The sequence below is a fragment of the Brassica napus genome, chromosome C4 (genome assembly GCF_020379485.1).
Source record: "Brassica napus cultivar Da-Ae chromosome C4, Da-Ae, whole genome shotgun sequence".
In the NCBI taxonomy this organism is placed as follows: Eukaryota; Viridiplantae; Streptophyta; class Magnoliopsida; order Brassicales; family Brassicaceae; genus Brassica; species Brassica napus.
This window is the reverse complement of record NC_063447.1, coordinates 56427977-56451013: the sequence shown is the minus strand read 5'-3', so window position 1 is coordinate 56451013 and position 23037 is coordinate 56427977. Positions and strand designations below refer to the sequence as shown.

The window sequence follows — 23037 nt, the reverse complement described above, 5'->3', positions numbered from 1 at the left end:
AGGCGAGCATTTTCTGAGATTTCAAGACGCTGCATATACTTTCAGCTTTCATGACAATTTGGTTATTCAGACAAGATTCAAATGTATCTTGTGGAAGGGGGCTAATCTTGAATATCATAAAACCTTTATGGCATATGAAGAAGGTGCGTTTCGTAAATGTGGCCTGTTATACTCATGGGAAGCAAAAGATGATGGTATTTATTTATCAAAAAACGGCGAGCCGATGAAGCTCATGTACGATTGGGATATATAAAAATTAAAGTTCTATTATTCTAGCTACTAAGTTTTATATCATCTTGCGAGATAGCTATGTTTCATCTTTATTGGTGCTTGAATAAACACCAAAATGGATTATAAATAAGCATGCTTTCTTTCGAATTATCTGGTTATAAATCATGTTTGTAAATTTTTTTTTTTAATATGTATACAATAATCATGTTTGAATAGGCACAAAGATAGATTATAAGATTCTAAGAAGTATGCCTTTCCTCGTTGTAAGATAAAAACACAACCTAATTTTTGGGTGGGATACGTAGCCCACGGATAGACATTCTCCCGGACATTCAAATGAGCTGTAAACAATGAGCCTATATCCATATGGCCATATATAGAGTTAATAATTTTGCACTAGAGGAGAATGGATCCTTGGTCTGGACCAACATCTGGACTCCTCTATCTTTGACAGATCCTCTTTTTGTAACTCCATGACCAAAAATCAACATCTCGTTTCCCAAAGAGAGCGGACCCTGGATTATGTATCCACAGACTTGCAAAGACTTGTGCCAGGTATTATTATGCATCTACGGGTATTATTATTTTTTAATGTTTAAAAATATTGCTAGGCTTCGGCGAAAACACAAACCAAAAAAATATTGAAGTATGTAGGATGGTATAAAATTTACATGTTGGAGTTCCCGGAGTGTTATCAACCGGATTTGAATGGGTGATCCAAAAAATTTGAAGATTTGAATTGACTGAAAAACTTTTAATATCCGGAAAACGATTAGTTTGAAAACTTAGATAAAAAAATCTGAATTAATATCCGAAATAAATATTCAAAATCTAAATAAGGATTGCAAATACTCAATTTTATGTTTAGTTGATATGATATCTAAAAGTTCTGAATCCAAACTGAACTCAGAAATAAGTTTGGATCTAAAATAGATATTGCTGATCTTTTGGACTTCTAGAAACCATGTACTTTTTCTAATATATGACCAAATCTTAAACAGCTCATAAACAATCGTCGTCATCGTCACATTAAGCAACAAATAAAAGATGGATACTAGTTCTCAAGTAATGAAGTTTAGAAATTTGCAGGACTATCATCGAGTTGCTTCTCATCTTCAATCTCAACTTCAAGAATCTCAGGGATCCTCTGTTTCAAGTAGTTTCCGATACGAGCTAGAACCATTGCACGTGTGTGCCAAAACTTGCCCCGTAGACTTATCTTAACGAACGGTCCGTCTAGTTCGACTAACTCAACTTGTCCTGTTATCCCAACCGATAAATCGAAGAGTTGTGCAAGCTGGTATTATTACAAAACCGGTTCTTAGATTGAATACTTGGTATTGTAAACCGGTTCTAAATCTCTCCCGTACCAAATCAAGAACTATGGAAACGGTAAGAGAGAAAAAAAAATAGCGTACCTCGACGCGAGCTTCGGTTAGGACCAGACGGATATTATCCTCCGTTAATTCCAGTGGCGGAAGTGAAACTCCGCCGCCGGAAACTGCCTTCACCGTCGTTAGTGTTCTTGCTCTTGGTGTCTCCGCTAAGATCATTCCTTCGTACGTCAGCTTTGTCATTCTAACATTCCTGAACCGTAGAGCAAGTACACTCCGGTTAACTGCTGACTTTCCGGTTTTACGTGCTGCAAAATCCGGCGGAGGAGTACGGTGGTGGTACGGAAACGCCACCACTTCCATGGCCAACTGTATGCAAATCTTGTCTAACTGGTAAGGACTTGTTGGCTTTGATAAGTTGAAGGTGACGTGGCGAAACGTCAATCGTGTGTTTTCACTTCAATCAAGATCAGCAATATTGGCTTATTGGATACAAAATATTTATGGGCCGTTGGGTAGTTGATCAAAAGCCCATAAGGAAAAATAGAATCTGTAGATAAATGGTGGTGTCGTCATTGACAATTCACATGGATACAACTTGCAAGCTTACAAATGGTGAACTGGATGGAAAAAATGGGAGATGAGGTGACATGGACATGTGTGGGCCTTCATTATCCACCGTCTCTTCCGTTTACCCGCTTGTCGAATCCTACAAAGAGACGTACGATAGCGTACACGTGAATATTTGAAACGTGTGTATTAATGTAAGAATATACGCACATAATATGGTATATAATACATGTATTATCATGTATATCTCTTATATATTAAAAGAGAAGCATTGTAGTTAATATTTTCACACCAAGTTAGACACGTGTCCATTGGAGAAACACTCTCCAAAAAAAAATTTCCTTATTCACCGGTTCTGTAAACAGATTTCGTAGAGAGTTTCCTTACTCTCCCAAAATAAAACCAACTACATGTATCTATAGCTTTTTCAGGAAATTTTGCTATGAGTTCTCACGTAAATCTAATGCTTCGGAGTTCTCTCTTGTTCCTTCTTACCCACCTTTTACTTCAAACTCACTGTTATAAAAGAAACATTCGGAGTTCTACATGGTGACCGACTCAGGAAACGACGACCCAGTGACCCCTAAGCCCGGAAAGTTAATACACGATATGGTTCGTGGCGAGCCGCTCTGGATCATCTTCCAACGAGACATGACCATTCATCTCAAATCAGAACTCATCATGTTCTAAGACCATCGACGGTCGTGGCGCGTCGGTGCACATCGTTGGGGGCCTTGCATGACGATCCAGTACGTGACCAACATTATAATCCACGGGATTCATAAACATGACTGCAAGCCAGGTGGGAACGCTAAGGTGCGAAGCTCCCCACGACATTACGGGTGGAGAAGACGGTGATGGTGTGTCGATCTTCAGAGGGAATCATGTTTGGGTTGATCAATGTTCGTTGTCTAACTGTGAAGACTGGCTTAGTGATGCTATAATGGGCTCGACGGTGATTACTCTGTCTAACAATTACATGATGCATCATGGTAAGGTCATGGTGCTTGGTCATAATGAGACTTAGACTCGTGGCAAGAATATGCAAACTATGAGCATGATTGAACTATAAAGAGTATCATTACTCTGTCTAACGTTGTTCTTGAACGTGACTTCTTCTTCTCACATAACTTTGTTCTTCAATGTGTCAAACTATAAGCATGCTTGAACTATAAAAAATATAGAAGAGTATAGAAAGTCCCAAGAAGAGATAAAACCAAAGGGATTTGTGACACTACAATGTATTCAACGTACCGTTAGTTTGTTACTTGAGAACGCCGAAGCATTATGACAACGTTACGTGAGAATTCCGTAATTCTGAAGACAAACAGATCCCTTTGTTGTAACTTCTTATTTTTTGTTTACCGAACCGAACCGGTCGGTTCCGAGTTTGTAAGTGTATTGAAATCTGCGAATATAACCAATTCGTTGGTTGCTGGCCAAGGCAAAAAATATATGATTTTCAACGAAGATAACCGTGTTTGGCAATATAATTAAATCGTTTTGTGCAGGCCAAGGCAAAAATATTTGATAATAAATTCGATTTTAACGGAGGAAACTAAGTTACAAGCCTTAGGATTTTACTCTTATATAACACACACGTACCAAAACCATTATTACTCATCTCAATCACACAAAACCTAAAAACTCTTCCATCATTCTTCTATAATGGCTGCGATAACTGCGAAGTACCGTCGTTTATCGCGTAGGGACGAAAAGAGACAATGTCTGCGAAGTACCGTCGTTTATCGCGTGGGGACGAAACCCTCGATGGTTTCAATCGGCATTATTTTTTGTTTTTTTAACACCAGTCGTATTTTTTTCTCTTCGCTAAATCACTTCCAAGTTGTGGGCCATAATTTAGAAAACATTTTTAAGAATCTGAGCCCAAAAAAAAACTAAAATATGATTTAAAATGTTAGGCTTTATTTGTTTTGAAACAGGCCCTATTATACAATATATGTTGAACCATTAAAATATTATTTCAAAAATGATTGGGCCAATTTATAACATAATATAAGGATAAATTCATCAGGCTCAATTTGTATATGTACTAATGTTATTGTTTATGTGTACAATTAGATTTTCTGTATATGAAAAAAAAAAATAAAGGACGAATCAGTTTTATTTTTAATTAATTTTATGTAAGCATATTAACTTCCGATTGTTATATTGACCAAAACAGTGGTTTCTATATTAATTAATGGTATGTTTATATATTTATCAATCACTTTTTATTTATATATATATATATATATATATGTAATTTAAGTGAATACTTATACAGTTACATGTTTACCGTAAGTGAGCTTTCTAAATCTATAGCAATTTTGAAAACAAAAAACAGAATTTTAATGGTTCATTTGACTATTAACTAAATTGTAATGAAATGTATTTTTTTAATTCTTTTTTTCCGCAACAATTATCTCGAATTGATTTAGTTTTGCATCTGTTTAGAAATTTGAATATGATATGAAAGCTTAACATCAATATTGTCTAAATTTCATATAACATGAAACCAAATAAGTAGTTATAGTCTTCCGGTTATGACCATAAAATCAAAAACTTCAACTATATTAACGTCGCCAATCTTTATCCTCCTCATTAACACCCGAAACAATCAATGCAAAACAAACTAATATCCAAATTAATCAGATTTAATGTTTTTTTATCTCGTAAAATACAAATTTAATCATCTCATCCTGCGCAAGGCGCGGATTATCACCTAGTATACTAGTATTGGGTTTGAGAACGAGATGATTTTGCACGCATTGATTATTGAATGGAGCCAACTACTTTGGTCTCAAACTTATCGTTTTTAAACCGTCTCCAATAGTATTTTGAAGAAAAACATAAAAAAAATATTTAAAAAAGAAAAGACTTTCTCCAATAGTACTATTCATATATTCATTTTGATGAATAGTCTAACATCAAATTTGAAAAAATATTATTCACAAACTCATTTTAATTTGATGCTGGACTTTTTCATTTACAAATTGATCATTACATTTTTACATCGTTTTGGTTATACTTGAAAATATAAATATATGTGTTTTGTATTTTAATAATATGTTTTTAATGAAAAAAATGAAAGAACCCATTGGAATAAATCTCGTACTCATTTTGAAAGAAAAATAAAGATATTCATTGGACATGCCGATACCAAACCGTGGGAGACTTGGGTTTAAAATAGCAATGAAGAAGTTATGGTAACTTTTTTTGAACATTTTTATGGTAACTTATATGTTAATAAAACCATTATATAAAAGTTTTCTTAGTCGATTCACAAAAGATCGTGCAAAATTATATACAAGTGTGTTTAATTTACCCTTAATATAATATTAGATCAAAGTTTTGACTAGAAACGAGAACGCATATATAGATATATATGCATGGATCAAACCATTCTACATTTTCAGATAATAACGAAACGCAAAGCATATCAGTTTAATAATTGTCACTTTCAATAATAATAATGTTTATTTGAAATGTACTTAAAATTGGTGTTGATATACATCTAACCCATATGTCATCTCATTTTTATAGAAAAATCACGACTTGTCTAAATGTATGTGTATGCATTAGAAAAACCTGGGTGATCAGTGATGCTTTCATAAGAAAATATAATAAACCAATTAAAAGCTAAACTTATTGACGCCTGTTGAGTCAAAGCTTGGCAGATCTAAAACCCGAGGGCTTCTAAGTAACTCCGTTTTTAATAATTTTGAAAAATAATCCAAATATATGGCTTAATTAATCATATGGTTTAATTAATAACTTCCAGTGTGCGCTCTCTTTAAACTAATAGAGAAAGACATTTAAAACATTTGATTAGTCTTATCTTTTCTTCGATTCTCTTCGTTTTTTAACATCACCTTGATTGTTTTTAGTGGTAGATATAGTTTTGGGTTCGATTCCTTTTAGGTGCAACTTATTATTGTGAAAGTCTCTTAACCTAGTAATTAATGGTTTTATAGATTTTTATATATGCAATTTTTATATATTATAAAATGGAAAATTTATCAGAAATTTCAGAATGTTTTTTATTGAATATCAAATTTATTAATCAAAAAATTCAGAATTTGTAGATGTAGTCATTTATTGTGGTTGTGTGATGTGGAAAACTTTGTTCATCGAATTGTACATGCAAAATTAATCGCTAATCTAATTATTAAGGAAAAAGTTATATAGTGGAGTCACTGTCCCGGAAATTTCATTGATATTGCGTATATTGAAAATAGTAAATCATCATTTATAATATAAATATTATAATGATGTAATGAACCAGTGTTAAAAATTGTTTTTAGTGGACATTAAAAATTTGCATTGTTATTATTAAATTTTGCAAAAATACAACGCTGCGTAATCCTTGGACTGTTGCATTGAAAACAAGTTTTGTTTAGTGAATTTTATTGCTCGAGATTTGATACCATTTAAGTGTTATCTTGGGATTGATGCATATGTGAGATTATTTTAGTACTATATACGAGTGCTTCCATCACAACCACAAGTCTACAAGGGTCTATGAAATTACTCCAGACATGCATGCAACTAAATTTCAAAATATATAATCAGCTTGGATTTATTTTAACTTGTAAAACTACGACGCGTTAAACCCAACTCGACTCAACCTGCGTCAATTTATTTATTCGAAACTACCTGATATATTATTGCTTGTGGTTTAGAAATTAGAATCGGAGTTGGTTTCATTAGAAACAGTTGGAGTTGGTCTTTTTTAAGTCAAATGTAACATTGGTTTAATATCAATTAAGCAGCTTAATCTAAGATGACCCAACCTGATGTTTTTTTTTTTTTTTTCAAAAAAAAAAAAATATCGTTTTTTCATGTTTTCGTAAAGTTACCTAGTAGATTTGTAGGGAAGACGTCTGACCGAGATTAGAGTTTTCATTCAATTGTATGAATTTGTTAGTTCATGTATGCATTCTATTCTTTAAAAGGATTAATACGTTTTACCTTATAAAGACGTTTTGAATTCGATTATTGTTGGAATTAGATTAAGATGTCACAAGGCATTGAGATGAAAGGTTTGGAGGTGAATATCCAATGCAAGATCCGCAACGAAATAAATATTTTAATGTAGTGAAATTTGAATCGTTTATCTGTTTATTCGTATGGGTTGTAATAAAGACATTTTGTAGTATTATTTGATTTCTAAGATCAGGCCATATATAAACAACTATGACACGAGTTATATATATCATGGTTCTCATTAAACATTTATATTAAATATAAAACATTTTCATAGCTATCTCATTATAACAACTGATGTTTAATAATATAAAAGTTAGGTACTAAGATTTTGGTAAGAAAACTGGAAAGCAAACGATTTTACACCAAAATATTCCATTCCTAACTTGTCGAAGTGGCCAATTCAACTCAAAAGAATCAGAATTATTTAATAGAAGAGAAGATGAAGACGAATAAGAGTAAGAGAAGCGTGACCAATGTAGCAAGTAGCCTCCTATGGTGCATCACAGTGATGAAAACGCAATTTAAGTTTGATGCCATCAGTTATCTTTGCCGAACATTTTAAATAATGTCAAATATCACCTAACTAGATTTGAAAACTTTATTGGATATACATGTAGCTGTAGTAGTGGCTATAAACCTACTCAAAAAAATGTCTTATGTCCAATAAAATTAAATTTTACAAAATAAAATTATAGCAACTCATCAAATGCACAAACGTTAATTTAATTTAAATGGTTACTACTGGAATTAATTGTTGAAAAACCATTCTTCATTCTGGATTTAATTTTTTTAATGGTTTATTTTATTTGTATATAAAACAATCTATTTCCGGATGTTTCGATTTAGACTTTAAATCAATGATGACTGTTTGACCTTAGAAGGCATAGTAGCTCTTCAATTGTTAGTCTGGCCCTGAAATCTATTGATTTAAAGTCCAGGGACTAGGGAGTATTGGAATCTATAATTCACAAAAGATACTTACCAGGGACTAGGGAGATCCATATTAACCATTATCCATATACTCCACTTATCCAAAGTATCATGAACGTAACCACTTGGTTTTGTTAATATGTTTCACATGTTTTTATTTTGCCGCCTTAATCTTGTTCTAACCAGTGGGTGGAATCTAAAAATTATAGTGTACAAAGTTATTTTATTATACGTATATTTTATTTGAAAATGTTATCGAAAAAGATTATTGAGGTCCCAGTTCGAGTGCAAAGGCGCTTTTCTGTTCTTATAGTTTAATCATTGCGTGGCAAGCAACATGAACCTCCTAATGTGTCTTTACCAACAAAACTAGGAGTGTTCAATCCAGATATCGGTTCGGTTTAGGTTCGGGTTTTTTCGGTTTTGGGTATTTCGGTATTTCGGTTAGTAAAATATAACTACCATTCTAAATCCATATTTACTTCGGTTCGGTTCGGTTTATATACCGTCGGTTTTCGGTTTATTCGGTTTTATACCAAAAAAACATAATTATTTAGTTTGAGATCATATTATATGAATTTTAGAGTCATATTGTCAACACAGTCATTTATTAAAAATATATTACATGTTCAAATAAATGAACAAAAAAAGTAAAAATGCTTCTACCATCAAATAAAATAATCAAATCTATAACTAAAGTCATGTTTTTTCACTTTTCCATATTTAGTGTTCATTAAAGTCATGTTTTTTCAATCGAACACGAAACTCTGTTTGTTTACATATAAGAAAAAAGTTGTGAAAATTTTTCATTAATTATTGTCCATCAAATTTATAATCTTCATATTAATTTAGGGAAGACTAAAATAAAACAAAAAGATCAAAAGAAGACTTAGAAAATAAGATGTCTGAATTGCGATGTATTGTTATTTAATTATAGTTCAAGTGTTTTACAAATAAGGTTTTTTATTACTATAAAATTATGGTAATAGTTATTAACACAAATTTAACTTATGTAACAAATAGATTTTCATATATTTTTATAAAATAGATACATATTTACATGTTTCTACTTTTAATCGGTTTTGTTCGGTTTATTCGGTTTAATCGGTTATATACCAAACCATATCCAAATCCTACGGTTTTTATAAAATTATATCCATCCGGTTTATATGGTATATACCAAAACCAAACCATATTGTCTATTTCGGTTCGGTACGGTTCGATTTTACCATATTGAACAGCCCTAACAAATCATCCTAATGTTTATTATAACCAATTTCTAGCGTATTTAATGTTTGTCGCATTTTAAAAATTATAATATACAGTTTTAAAAAAGGTTATAATTTAAATCCAAAAATAGTGTCAGAAAATTCATATTAAGTTTGAGTTTCAATAAATTATGATTCTTACACAACTAATGGTCGTTTTTATTAGTCACCATGGTTAATGATCTTTTTTTTACCATAGTTAATGGTCTCTTAGCTCGAACTCTAAAGTTTCACAATTTCAATTCAGAAATACATTTTTGATTTTATTTTGTTATATAAATTTTGTAGAGTAGCAACTCCGTTGACAAAATAAAACCTTAATTTTTATCTTTCCATGGAAAATAGAAAATCAAATATTTTTATTTATCCCACAGTGAAAAGAAAATCCAAATTTTAATTTTCTTGACAAAAACAAAGTAGGAGTATAAAAGAAAAACTTCAGACCACATCGACCGGTGATAGGTGAGTTATTCAGCGCCTTTCCATTCAATAGTTTACTCACGATCACCACATGGGACCCATATTCCCCAGTCACATCACATTGTCCTTAATACGGCACCGTAATCAGAACAATATATTATGAAGACTTTAAGCATTTAAAGCAAATCTACTTGGTCAATTCACAATTTTAATTCATGGCTAAATCACTTTAACTCAAAGCAATGTTCCCAGGAATATTCATTTTATTTTAATTTTAATTAGAATAATCAGCATTTTAAACTATACATTATTTTAAAAATAAATATATTAGAAGAGAATTTTTTTGAATTACTCGATCAATTAAATGAGTTATATAGATCAGTCAATGTATGACTTTTGACTAATTTCTTTGAATTTCCAAAGTTTAATTATATCAGTACATCTCACATTGTATGCAGATGATCACAAATGGATGCTAATTATATGAACTGGAAAATTTCCTAGATTTTATATTCTTTAAACATGTTACATGTTTGGTCTAGATAACCATAACCCAAAATGTCACGATCGGTAAATCTAGAAAAGCTTTATTCCATGGAAATTTTTTGTTGTGGAAAAAAATATTTTTAAAAAATCTATCACTTTCCCTGGCCTGTAAAAGCTTGCCACTTTCTACTTTTTTTCCACAACTTCTTTTTCAATTAGAAAATTGATGTTCTTGGCACTGAACAAAATGGACAAAGAAAAAAAGCTGAAAAAACCCACAAGGCACAAGCTTCTACTATTAAAGATAGATAGAGAGAGAGAGAAGCTGTAATAGCAAACACAGTAGAGAGAGAGAGAGAGAGAGAGAAGGCATGCTTGTCGGCCATAAGAGCTTCAAGCCAAAGCAAAACTTGCTTATACTTTCCATAATAATCAAAAATCCTTATTGGAATATACACTCATCGATTCTCATCACTATCTCTTTTTCTAGCTTCTCTTTTTAATTCTTGGGATCGTGGGAGCTATCTATAAAGTTTTATTGGATTTAAAAGCTCCTTTATTTATTTTCTCACCTTTTTGTGGGTTTTCTGATTCTGCTTGATTCCCAGATCAAAGATGATCTCTTTTTGATTCCCACAACATCAAATGAGATCTCTCTCTCTCTCTCTCTGAGAGTTTTAATTTGAGGAATCAAAAAGACAAAAGCTGAGAGAGAGATATTCTACAACCCTTTACACAAGTAAGAAAAGTCATTTCATTTCTTAAAAGATTCCTTTTTTTGTTCTCCTGTTGCAAAATCATAGATCTAAGCTGTAGGGTTAATGCTCTGTTTCTTTTGGATTAAAAAGATTTGATTTTTACTGTGAATCTATGTGGTTGCAGGTGCTGAGTTTTTTTTATCAATGAGGATTAAGACAGAACCACAACCAATGTTTGGTGGAGTTTTGTTTCTTCTAACACTTGTGGTCTGGACATCAGAATGTCTGAACAGAGATGGTCAGTTTCTATTGGAGCTGAAGAACAGAGGATTTCAAGATTCATTCAACCGTCTGCACAACTGGAACGGCATTGACGAGACGCCGTGTAACTGGATAGGTGTGAACTGCAGCAACAATCTAACGGTGACATCTCTTGATCTGAACTCCATGAACCTCACTGGTGTATTAGCCCCAAGCATTGGCGGTTTGGTTAACTTGGTCTACCTTAACCTCGCTTACAACGAGTTAACCGGAGACATTCCTAAGGAGATTGGGAACTGTTCTAATCTAGAAGTTATGTTTCTGAACAACAACCAGTTCGGTGGTTCTATACCTGTCGAGATCAAGGACTTGTCGGCTCTGAGAAGCTTCAACATTTGCAATAATAAACTCTCCGGTCCTTTGCCTGAAGAGATTGGCGACTTACATAATCTAGAAGAGCTTGTGGCTTATACCAACAACTTGACCGGTCCACTGCCTCGTTCTATAGGGAGACTCACCAAGCTGACGTCGTTTCGCGCAGGGCAAAACGAGTTCTCTGGAGAGCTTCCTAACGAGATTGGTCAATGCCTCAACTTGAAGCTTCTCGGTCTCGCGCAGAATCTCATCTCCGGAGAGCTTCCCAAGGAGATTGGGAGGCTTGTTAAACTCCAGGAGGTGATTCTCTGGCAGAACAAGTTCTCAGGATCGATTCCTAAAGAGATTGGGAACCTCACAAGGCTTGAGATACTTGCTTTGTACGTTAACTCGTTCGTTGGACCGATACCTTCAGAGATTGGTAACATGAAGTCATTGAAGAAGCTGTATCTCTACCAAAACCAGCTGAATGGGACTATCCCAAGGGAGATTGGGAACCTTACGAGAGCGATGGAGATCGATTTTTCGGAGAATATGTTGACAGGAGAGATCCCAGTTGAGCTGAGCAAGATCAGTGAGCTGAAGCTGTTGTATTTGTTTCAGAACAAGTTAACCGGAACCATACCAAACGAGGTTAGCAGCTTGAAGAATCTTGCGAAGCTTGATCTCTCAATTAACTCCTTAACCGGTCCTATACCGTCCGGTTTCGAGAATCTCACTTCGATGCGTCAGCTTCAGCTCTTCCACAACTCCCTCAGCGGCGTGATCCCTCAGGGTCTCGGCATGTACAGTCCTCTATGGGTTGTTGACTTCTCGGAGAACCAGCTCTCAGGGAAGATACCGCCTTCTATCTGCAACCAATCGAATCTCATCTTATTGAATCTCGGTTCGAACCGGATATTCGGAGAAATCCCGCCGGGTGTCCTGACCTGCAAACCGCTCCAGCAGCTTAGAGTAGTTGGGAACCGACTAACCGGTCAGTTCCCAACAGATTTATGCAAGCTTGTGAATCTCTCGGCTATTGAGCTGGATCAAAACCGGTTTAGCGGACCGTTACCTGCCAAGATAGAGATTTGCCAGAAGCTTCAAAGGCTTCACCTCGCAGCTAACCGGTTCTCCTCAAGCCTACCTAAAGAAATCAGCAAACTCTCCAACTTAGTCACTTTCAACGTCTCGTCAAACTCTCTAACCGGACCTATCCCTTCGGAGATCTCCAACTGCAAGATGCTTCAACGACTCGACCTGAGCCGGAACAGTTTCGTCGGTCATTTACCATGCGAGCTAGGAAGCTTACATCAGCTAGAGATCCTCAGACTCAACGACAATAGATTATCCGGCTACATACCGTTCACCATCGGTAACCTCACGCATCTAACCGAGCTACAGATGGGTGGAAACTTGTTTTCAGGGAGCATACCGCCTCAGCTAGGCTCCCTCTCGAGTCTCCAAATCGCGATGAACTTGAGCTACAACGACTTCAGCGGTCAGATACCGCCTGAGCTCGGGAATCTTTATCTACTTATGTACCTTTCTCTTAACAACAACCACTTGAGCGGCGAGATCCCGACGACGTTCGAGAACTTATCGAGCCTACTCGGCTGCAACTTCTCCTACAACAACTTGACCGGCCCGCTTCCGCTCACGCCGCTCTTTCAAAACATGACTCTAACTAGCTTCCTCGGAGATAAAGGACTCTGCGGCGGGCATTTGAGAAGCTGCGACTCTAACCTCTCTTCTTGGAGTAACCTTTCGCCTCTCAGATCAGGCTCCGCGCGTCGCCGGAGGATCATTGTCATCTTGTCTTCCGTCGTCGGCGGTGTATCTCTTTTCCTCATAGCTATCGTGGTTCATTTCCTTAGACAACACCCTGTGGAGGGTACAAAGCCTCCTTACGTGCGCGACAAGGAACCGTTTTTCGAAGAATCTGACATCTACTTCGTCCCGAAAGAACGGTTCACCGTTAAAGACATCCTCGAGGCGACGAAGGGGTTCCACGAAAGCTACATCATCGGTAAAGGAGCGTGCGGGACGGTTTACAAAGCGGTTATGCCGTCGGGTAAAACCATCGCGGTTAAAAAGCTCGGATCGAATAGAGAAGGCGGTAACAACAATAACACGGATAACAGTTTCCGCGCGGAGATTCTTACGCTAGGAAAGATCCGGCACAGGAACATTGTGAGGCTGTACAGTTTCTGTTACCACCAGGTCTCGAACTCGAATCTCTTGCTGTACGAGTACATGTCTCGAGGAAGCTTGGGTGAGATTCTGCACGGAGGGAAGTCGTATGGTCTTGACTGGCCGACTCGGTTTGGGATCGCGCTCGGTGCGGCGGAAGGTCTTGCTTACTTGCATCATGATTGTAAACCGAGGATCATTCACCGTGACATCAAGTCTAACAACATTTTGCTTGATGAGAACTTTGAAGCTCATGTCGGAGATTTTGGTTTGGCTAAGGTCATTGACATGCCAGTGTCCAAATCTGTCTCAGCCGTTGCTGGTTCATATGGTTACATTGCTCCCGGTATGTTCCTACCGTTTAGACATTTATATTCTGAGTTAACTAATCTCAAAACGGGTTTGTTCCTACGGTTTAGAGATTTAGATTCTGAATTGACCGTGGCTAATCTCAAAACCGGTTTGGTTTTACGGTTTAGAGAATTGGTTAACCGGGTTTAATCTCAAAACCGGTATTTTTTTACGGTTTAGACATTTAGATTCTGAGTTAACCGGGGTTATGTTGTTGCGGTTTAGACATTTAGATTCTTAGTCAACCGGGATTAATCTCAAAACATGTATTATCTTACTGTTTAGACATTTAGATTTTGAATTAACGGATGTTAATCTCGAAACGTTAATGATCTTACGGTTTAGACAATTAGATTCTGGGATAACCGGTAATATCAAACAAGTATGTTCTTACGGTTTAGATATTTAGATTAACCGGACTTAACCTCAAAACCGGTTTATTTTGTTTTGCAGAGTATGCATACACAATGAAAGTAACGGAGAAATGCGATATCTACAGCTTCGGAGTTGTACTTCTTGAGTTGTTAACCGGAAAGACTCCGGTTCAACCGATTGACCAAGGTGGAGATCTTGCCACGTGGACAAGAAACCATATCAGAGATCATTCCTTGACATGTGAGATACTTGATCCTTATTTAACAAAGGTAGAAGACGATGTGATTCTTGCTCACATGATCACGGTTACGAAAATTGCTGTGCTCTGTACTAAAGCTTCGCCGTCTGATCGACCTACGATGAGGGAAGTAGTGTTGATGCTGATAGAGTCGGGAGAACGTGCCGGGAAAGTGATTGTGTCCGCCACGTGCGGCGATTTACCTCCACCGGTGCAGTCGTGTTAACTTACTTGGTTTCTGTATAGATTAAATATGATTTGTATAGTCACTATAGAAGAAAGAAAGCATGAGCATACGTATAAATCATTCCTAGTTGGTTGAAAACTTGAAATAATATTAGAATTTTTTTGTTTGTCTGCAACGCAACAGAAACAATTCAAGATACAAATTGTTGTCGATGAAAAGTAAAAATAAAAGAGAAATTTTCTAGGATATATCTAATATAGACCTAAAAAATAAAAATGACCAAAATATACTTAAATGTTTTATTAAAAGAAATAAATATATACTTATATCAAAAAAAACTTAAATAGGGTTTAGGGTTTAGGGTTTAAGATTTAAAGTTTAGGGTTTACGGTTGAGAAGTGGAGTTTTGGAGATAGGATTTGAAAATTTTAAAAATAAATAAAATTTTAAATTTTCAAAATTAAAATTGTTATTTTGATCATTTTAGTTTTTGAGGTCTATTTTTGTGACAAAAACTTAAAAATGTAAATCTGAGAGAATTGTTCAAAAATAAAATTTACATTTATTAGTCAGACTTTCCACATTCACAGATGATCTCCTCTTGATGTCAACATTTCAAACTCTTATGGGATTTATGGGATTCGGTCAACAAGAATATATTTAAAAAAATTGAATTTCAAATTGTAGAGTTACTACAAATATTTATATGGAAAAAGGAAGAAAAAGAAATCTAGATTTAGCAAGAAACTTTTGTGAATAGAACTAAATAAAATTAGACATAGAAAAAAAGATTTTATGTTCTAGTTTTGCTCCACTATAGAATCAACTACTTCTGGAATGAAATAAAACAGCAAGAAACAAATACAAATTCCATGTTTTAAATGAGTTTATTCGTTGAGTATAATAGTATATCATGTAATTTAAATGTAATCCGCCAAAATAATATCGATGAAAATATATAAATTACACTACTCATAACTAAAAAAATACTAATATATTAAGGTGAATAGTTACAATACTTTACATGACACAAAATATAACATAATTATATATTTGAAAAAGTCTGTCAAGATACAAACTATAGCATGCAAGAAACCGTAAACACTTTAAGAACAACCTTATTAGTTAGATACTCACTAAGTATCTCACTATTATATGATAGTGTTAGTTTAAGTAAAAATATGTTAAGAAACTAATCTAAATTTATTAAGTCCAATGGTGAGATAGTTACTAAATATCTCATCTTTTATATTTTAATTTTATTGTAATTTAATATAGTTCAATTGCATTTATATGTAGTATTAATATTTGATTTTAACTTATGCATAATGGATCTTGTTAGATAGAAAAATTAATATTATGATTTATAAGAAAAAAATAAGAATGATATTAATTAAAGACATATAGATGATTTAATTAAGTTTTTAAGTCTTGGTGTATTGACATTTATTTTTATTGCTTTTAAGTCTTAGACCCTATCACATACTTGCATTTTGCATTAGAGTTTTATATCGTAAATTTTCAAATTTGAAGTATGAAATTTTACTGTACAAAATTTCAAATTTTTAACGTTGCTTTAGGAGTATGCAAAATTTCATATTTGAAGTCCTTGACATCACAATTTTTTTTTCTTTTTCTTTTTTAACTATTATTAATTTATTTGGAGTTTATTAAGTTTTAGATTAGCTTCAGTATTAGATCGAGGATAACCTGTATACGAAATATTACAATCTAAAAACCCAAACCTAACACAGGACTAGTTTTAGATCATCAAATCCGGCAACCACCAGGCACGATCTTCCCATGAACCGAACCAGCAACGTTCTCACACGTAGCCGTGACTGACCCGTCGCGTCCTTTGTACACCAAGTTGATGTCTGAGAGCTCAACACCTTGACAAGGAAACGTTTTGCTACACTGCATCATCAAAGCCGCTTGAGTCGCCGACGTTCCCCAAATGCTGGTATACTTCACGTCTTTGATCTGAACATGAGAATTATACTTTCCAGGACTGTCGCATAGATTGTGTGGACAATACTGCTGGTCGATGACGATGGGGTTTCGAACATTGATCATTTGGATATCCTCGAACAAGAATTTCGAAACCGAAGTCTCCGAGGCCGACTTAGCCCATGTTTTGATCCTTAAACCGTTCATTGTACCCTTGAGTACAGAGTTTCTTACGGTTATGCCCTCAATGCTCTTCTCATCTTTGAATCTCCCAATGCTCCCGACACTAATCCCGTGCCCTGGTCCGCACCTGGTGTTGGAAGATATCAGAACATCAATATGTATTGAATCCACATAAAATATTAGAGACCAACGCAAATCTATACTTAATACAAAAGAGAGAATATTTTAATATATTTTTAAAGCGTTTAGTTACGGTCTAAAATTTTCTTGAACGTTCATATATCTTATGTTTAAGAGCATGATACTCCGTAAAAACGTTTTTGGGTTTTAAATTTTTTTTTTTTGTTTTTGTTTTCTGATTTTAAAAAAAAAATAAAAATAAACCAATCGCATGCCGCTACGTGTCTGTTGGGTCCGCAAACAGTACAACAAACCCCTGTGAAACGTTTCTTATTTGGCGACACTGAAGCACGGTTTTTGCAAAAAGGTGGTGGAGCCCACGCGTAATAACCCTTCTCCTACCACCGATAATTATGCTCTAAGATAATTAGTTATACATATGTTGTGTTACTTAAGATATACCTGACATTAGAGATATCCAAGTTGGTGGTTCCGTCAAGAATTGCGACACAATCGTCACCGGTACCGATACTGACGTTGAAAATATGCATATCCTTAGACCTCCCGATCTTGATTCCGTCAGTGTTAGGGCTATCTTCGGGAGCGGTGATTTTGACGCCGGTAATGTTAAAATTCTCGACTGCGTATAAGTTGAAGTGTCCCATTTTGCTGTTGATCGATTTTAGACCGTTAACCCTCGCGGATCTAACGAAAGAAAACCCAATGTTCATAGCTAGAGCACGACAGTTAGGGTTTTTGTCACAATCATTGAGATGGCGCCAAGAGTAAGATCCTTGACCGTCAAGTATTCCCCCTCCGTTAACGGTGAGGTTATCGACGTAACGGAAAGCGATCCATTCTGCTCGTTTGTCGGCGTAAAGGATCCGAGGAGCCAACAACGTTCCTTTGATTGTAAAAGTAACATGCCTTTTGCAAGGACCAGAGAACGTTATTTGATCAAGATAGAATATTCCGGCGGAAATATAGACCGTTGATCTTCCACCACTCCATTGACAAGCTTCGTTCCACGCTTTTGTAAACGCAAGAGCATTGTATGTGTTTGTTTTGCCGTCGCCACGAGCACCGTAGTTTCTGACGTCGAAGACCTTTTGTCCATCGTGAAATGCATTAGTCTGAGCACTTGAGATGACGAGGAAGAAGTAAAAGAGAAAGAGAGAAGAGATACAAAGGATCAGAAACCTAGATGCCATCGATCAGACTTCTTCTTTATTTCTTAACTTTTGGATTAGTTGAAGCAAACTGAAGTGTTTGAGCTTCTTATTTATAGAGCAACAAAATTAGAGCATTACATTAAACGTTAATAGTAAATATATATATGGGGAACACAATCTATTACTTCCTTACATATAGAAAAAAAATATGATTAGAAGATAGAGCAAGATCTTATCAAGATGGAATGATAATATTTTGAGTGAATAGTAATTGAATATATGATAATGTTGATGGTTATGACTTATGACTATGTATATGTGCAACATTAAGAGCATCTTTGTAGGGATCTTAATGAATATCTGGAAATAAAAAATAAAAAAAAATATATAAAGTGGAAGAGAGAGGCATCTTTTTGAACTTTTCAGATATCTTCTAGATACCCATTTAGCTATGTGTACGTTGGTTAACTTTTTTAAAATTCAATAAAACTATATTAAAAAAATTATTTTGTGGCCGAGTAATTTGTGATGACTATATTGTCGTTAAGGGTGCTCTTACAGATTTACAGTATACATGTTATAGCTACACGTGGAACTGTTAGTACATGCCTAATTAGGCATCTCGGAAAAAAAACCAAAACATCAAATTTGGTGTAATTTCATCTCCAACAAAACACCAAAATTGAAATCATCCCACCAAAATTAGTATAACCTTATTCATCATACTAAATCTTTAAAATATTAATTTTATTATACTTTATTTAATAATATAGTTCAGTTACTATCAAATTTGTGAATAAACATAAATATATTATATTATTTGTATTTTTAATTTATTTTCACATAATTAAAAGAATTAATTTTTTTTCCAAAATAAATCACTAAATAACTATTATCATTCATCACTTATAAATAATGACAATATATATAATAACCTAAATGTGATAAAAAACAATTTATCAATTACATATAATAAAACATAAAATATTTAAACTGAAAATATTAAATAATATATTATATTAATTTTGATGTAAAATTTAGTGTTAATTATAACACCAAAATAACAAATTTGGTGTGATTTCAACATAAAATTTGGTGTCATTGTTGGAGATCTAATGGTATTAAATCTTTTATTCAACAATTGAATTACTATAATGAGCATGTTGGAAAAAAAAATTTGATAAGTAAATTATTTGGTGCTGAAAAAGTTCAACATGTTGAATAAGAAGAAGCGGAGACCACTGAGCTACATGTCACTTTCTATAAATTTGGGATATTTTCATATGATCATCTTAACTATTTAAAACCAATACTCTTATTATAAATTAAATAATTTATTTTTATTTTTTATAAAATTTCATTATTTTATATTCTTTATACATAGAAACTAGCTTTGTTTGATTTGGACAAAGAAAAATTAATTATTAATTAGTAAAATAAGGTGTTAATTTTTCCTAAACAAAATCATTGTATTGTATAAAAGTTGAATATGTGTTTAATGATGAGGCGGAATAAATAGAATATGACGTAGAGTGTTACTATCTAAAGATTTTTGATATTTTCCTACCTTCCTAATGATTTAAAACCAACTATACTATTATAAATTAAATAATTTATTTTTATACCAATTTTTTTCTCTATAAATAAATATTATGTTGATTTAATTTGGTATAGCAAACAATAAAATAAAAATAATAATTTGAATATTACAAAATTAATTATTAATTAGTAAAATAAAATGTTTAATTTTATTAAAGAAAACTATTGTACTGGTTAAAATTAAATGTGGGTTAAATCATTAGGTGGATGAAAGATAAGATGATACGAAAGGTTAAAAGATGAAAATTGGATGTTGAATCTCAAAACCACTGTGGATGATTCAGAAAACGAGCCCGCACATTCGCACATGCATATAGATTATTTACTAAAATTTAAATTATTTTAAAATACAAATAACATGTATATATATATCTAATATTTATATTTTTACTTATTCAACTTTGTATTTTATTTCATTTGTCTCATGCATTTATTAAATCTTTTTATTATACACACAATTTGCGAGATATATTACATATGTATATGTAAGAAATATAATGTCAAATAGTCTGAAAACTTCTCAAAGTAAAAAAATATTTTAAGAAATGTCTTTCTCAAGCGCTTCTCCATTTTTTGGTTTATGAAACACGCTTTCTCAGGTGAAGAGTTTGGAATCTACTAAATGGGTACGTCATTCAGAAATTTTGAGAAGTATAAAATTGTGCATCATTTAGAAATTAAAAGAAGCATGTGAAAAATGTGTTGTTCAAAAATTAAAGAGGCATGTAAAATGGTGTGTCAAAGAAAGACAAGTTATTTGCTAAGTAGGGATTATTGGATCTAGTATTTTAGTGGATTTAGAAAAAAAATTAGATTTACAAATCATTGACAAATCTCTTGATTTCAAAATCAAACAAACAGATTTCACTATCAATGATATAAATTTTAAAATCAAAATAAGTGGATTTTTATAAATGAATGAAATGGATTTGCAACTAATTCATCATCATCCTCATGCGATGTATAGATATATTTTATTCTTCTGAAGTTTCTTGATGCCCAAGAAATTCTGGTTTCATATTTGATAATGTATACATTTGACAAAAACTTAAAAATTGGTTGTGTCATTTGGTAGGCAAGACACGTTTGTATGGTTACTGTAAATTTAAACGTGGAAGAAGTGCTAATAATATATCTCTCTTCACAAGAAACAACAGCTTCATAAACTTTCATCCTTGATTTTTTTTCTCTGTCTACCTCCACCGCAAAGAAACAAATCGATAACCAGTCCATCATTTCGGAAGAGCACTGTTTCGTGTTGATACAAAGGTATCTGAAAGAGTAAAGTCGCTTTAAATCCGAGTTTTGCGTTGGTAGGGCGAAAAGATCAACCTTACGCAAGAGCTTAACGATAAAGTCTTTCTTTTATTTTTTTCCATGGTCGCTTTAAATTCTAGATCTATACTAACAAGGAACAATCAAAAAACCAATACTTCCAGGGGGTGTTATTAGTTTCTACAATTTTTCTCTAGGGTTATCTGTATAGACTTCTTATTCGAAAAATACCAATAAGGCAAATTTATTCAAAATAACAAGGTATAACTCAATATTTGCTTCTTTGTATTTTACTCTTTAAAACATTTATAAATCTATGCAAATCCAAATCCAAATCATATGTTTAAGCAAATCCTTAAAATTGAATAACACCTGATTTGAAAATTTATTTTAGAATCATAAAACCAATAACAATGAATTTGAATATGTATTTTAAAATCATAGAACCAATAACAATAGATTTGATTTAGATTTTCAAATCCATTAAAATGTAGAAACCAATAACACCCCCTAAAGCAATTTGCTCTCTCTCTCACACACACACACAAATTAAAATAGGAGTTAAAAGGATGCGTTGTTCAAAAATTAAAAAGTCATGTGAAAGAGTTCGTCATTTAGAAATTAAAAAGACGGGTAAAGGGTGAATAATTCAGAAAATAAATAGGACATGTAAAAGGTTGCGTCGGAGAAAGAAATGCCTTTTGCTAAAACAATTCGATGATGCCAGATCTTATAAAAGAAGATCTTGTATGTTTGATTACAAAACTATGATAAAGTTAATAACTAGATTTAGTTTTTTTCCTATAAAAATGATAATATCAGCCTAAAACAAAATAAGTTTGCTATTATAGTGTATATATATATATAGACGACATGGTCTTTCTGAGATTACGTAAATTACTTAAACGGAAGATACTTATATCTGTTACGTAACAGTCAGCCAAAATATGGTTAATTAACGCTTCATACAATAATCAAGAATTCAAGTGTCACAAGATAGTTGCAAGAAACCTATCTACATATATACAGTCAGTTAAACAAAATCTTTATTTGACATGGAAAACAAATCTGATTTAGTAAAACATATTGTCAAACAAGTGATTAAGGTATTGGTATACAACCAACAACATTCCCTTTCAAAGATTCATATTAACAGAACATCAAGCTCTTTTACTATTAACTTTTGTTAAATGAAATAAATACTGGAATTATAAACATGTGTTCTATTCTTTGGCGTTTTGTCACCGACTCGGTGAAGACATGTAACTTTTTTAAGAAATGAGAGAAACATATGACAAGATCTAGCTAGTAGACAAAAAACTATGAAATTCTGGATTGGTAAAGATAACATACGAAATCAATGCTTTTGAGAAAGTAATATATTTTTATTCTAAGTAACTCTACACAAAAAGTAAATCAAAAAGGCACAATGGTGATGGGAGGTACGAAGAAACCGTACGTATATAAATTTGTTAATCTATCATGAAAAGGTTCAACGATTAATCTTATGAGAAAAAAACAACTTTTATTGTGAAAAGATTCAATAGTCAATCTTCTGAAAAATGCAACTCTTCATAGTATGTAGACTTTTTCCTAAGTGAATCTGCAACGTTATATTATGGATCTCAAATGAAATAGCTATCGTTAGATTAGAAATTTAAAAACAAAAACCACCGCTAATTTTTTTTCGTATTAAAATTATGACATGCTCCAATAAACAGTTAGTTTAAAAAGAACAGTGGTAAAGGAAATGATGAAAAGACTATAGATAAATCATCAAAGGGTCTAATGTTTAATCTTCTATTGTGAAAGGGTTCAATCCAAGTTAATTTTATGAAAAGATACAA

General features: G+C 33.3%; 3 protein-coding genes and 1 pseudogene across 3 annotated transcripts; 2 read left to right on the top strand and 2 right to left on the bottom strand.

Moving 5' to 3' along the window:
* Positions 1-1184: 1184 nt before the first annotated feature.
* BNAC04G43590D lies at positions 1185-2116 on the bottom strand. Its single transcript, XM_013817271.3, has 2 exons — positions 1650-2116; positions 1185-1528 (listed from the first exon to the last, which is right to left on the bottom strand). The coding sequence occupies exons 1-2, from the start codon at positions 1926-1928 to the stop codon at positions 1307-1309; spliced, it is 501 nt and encodes a 166-aa protein (XP_013672725.1). The 5' UTR covers positions 1929-2116; the 3' UTR covers positions 1185-1306.
* A 247-nt stretch (positions 2117-2363) lies between these two features.
* Positions 2364-4072, top strand: LOC125585608 (annotated as a pseudogene).
* Positions 4073-10494: 6422 nt separating this feature from the next.
* Positions 10495-15057, top strand: LOC106377103 (probable leucine-rich repeat receptor-like protein kinase At2g33170). The gene is made up of 3 exons (XM_013817272.2): positions 10495-10970; positions 11114-14086; positions 14545-15057. The coding sequence occupies exons 2-3, from the start codon at positions 11134-11136 to the stop codon at positions 14928-14930; spliced, it is 3339 nt and encodes a 1112-aa protein (XP_013672726.1). The 5' UTR covers positions 10495-10970; positions 11114-11133; the 3' UTR covers positions 14931-15057.
* Positions 15058-16537: 1480 nt separating this feature from the next.
* On the bottom strand, positions 16538-18473 carry LOC106374944 (exopolygalacturonase-like). Its single transcript, XM_013814862.3, has 2 exons — positions 17607-18473; positions 16538-17151 (listed from the first exon to the last, which is right to left on the bottom strand). The coding sequence occupies exons 1-2, from the start codon at positions 18353-18355 to the stop codon at positions 16662-16664; spliced, it is 1239 nt and encodes a 412-aa protein (XP_013670316.2). The 5' UTR covers positions 18356-18473; the 3' UTR covers positions 16538-16661.
* Positions 18474-23037: the final 4564 nt, after the last annotated feature.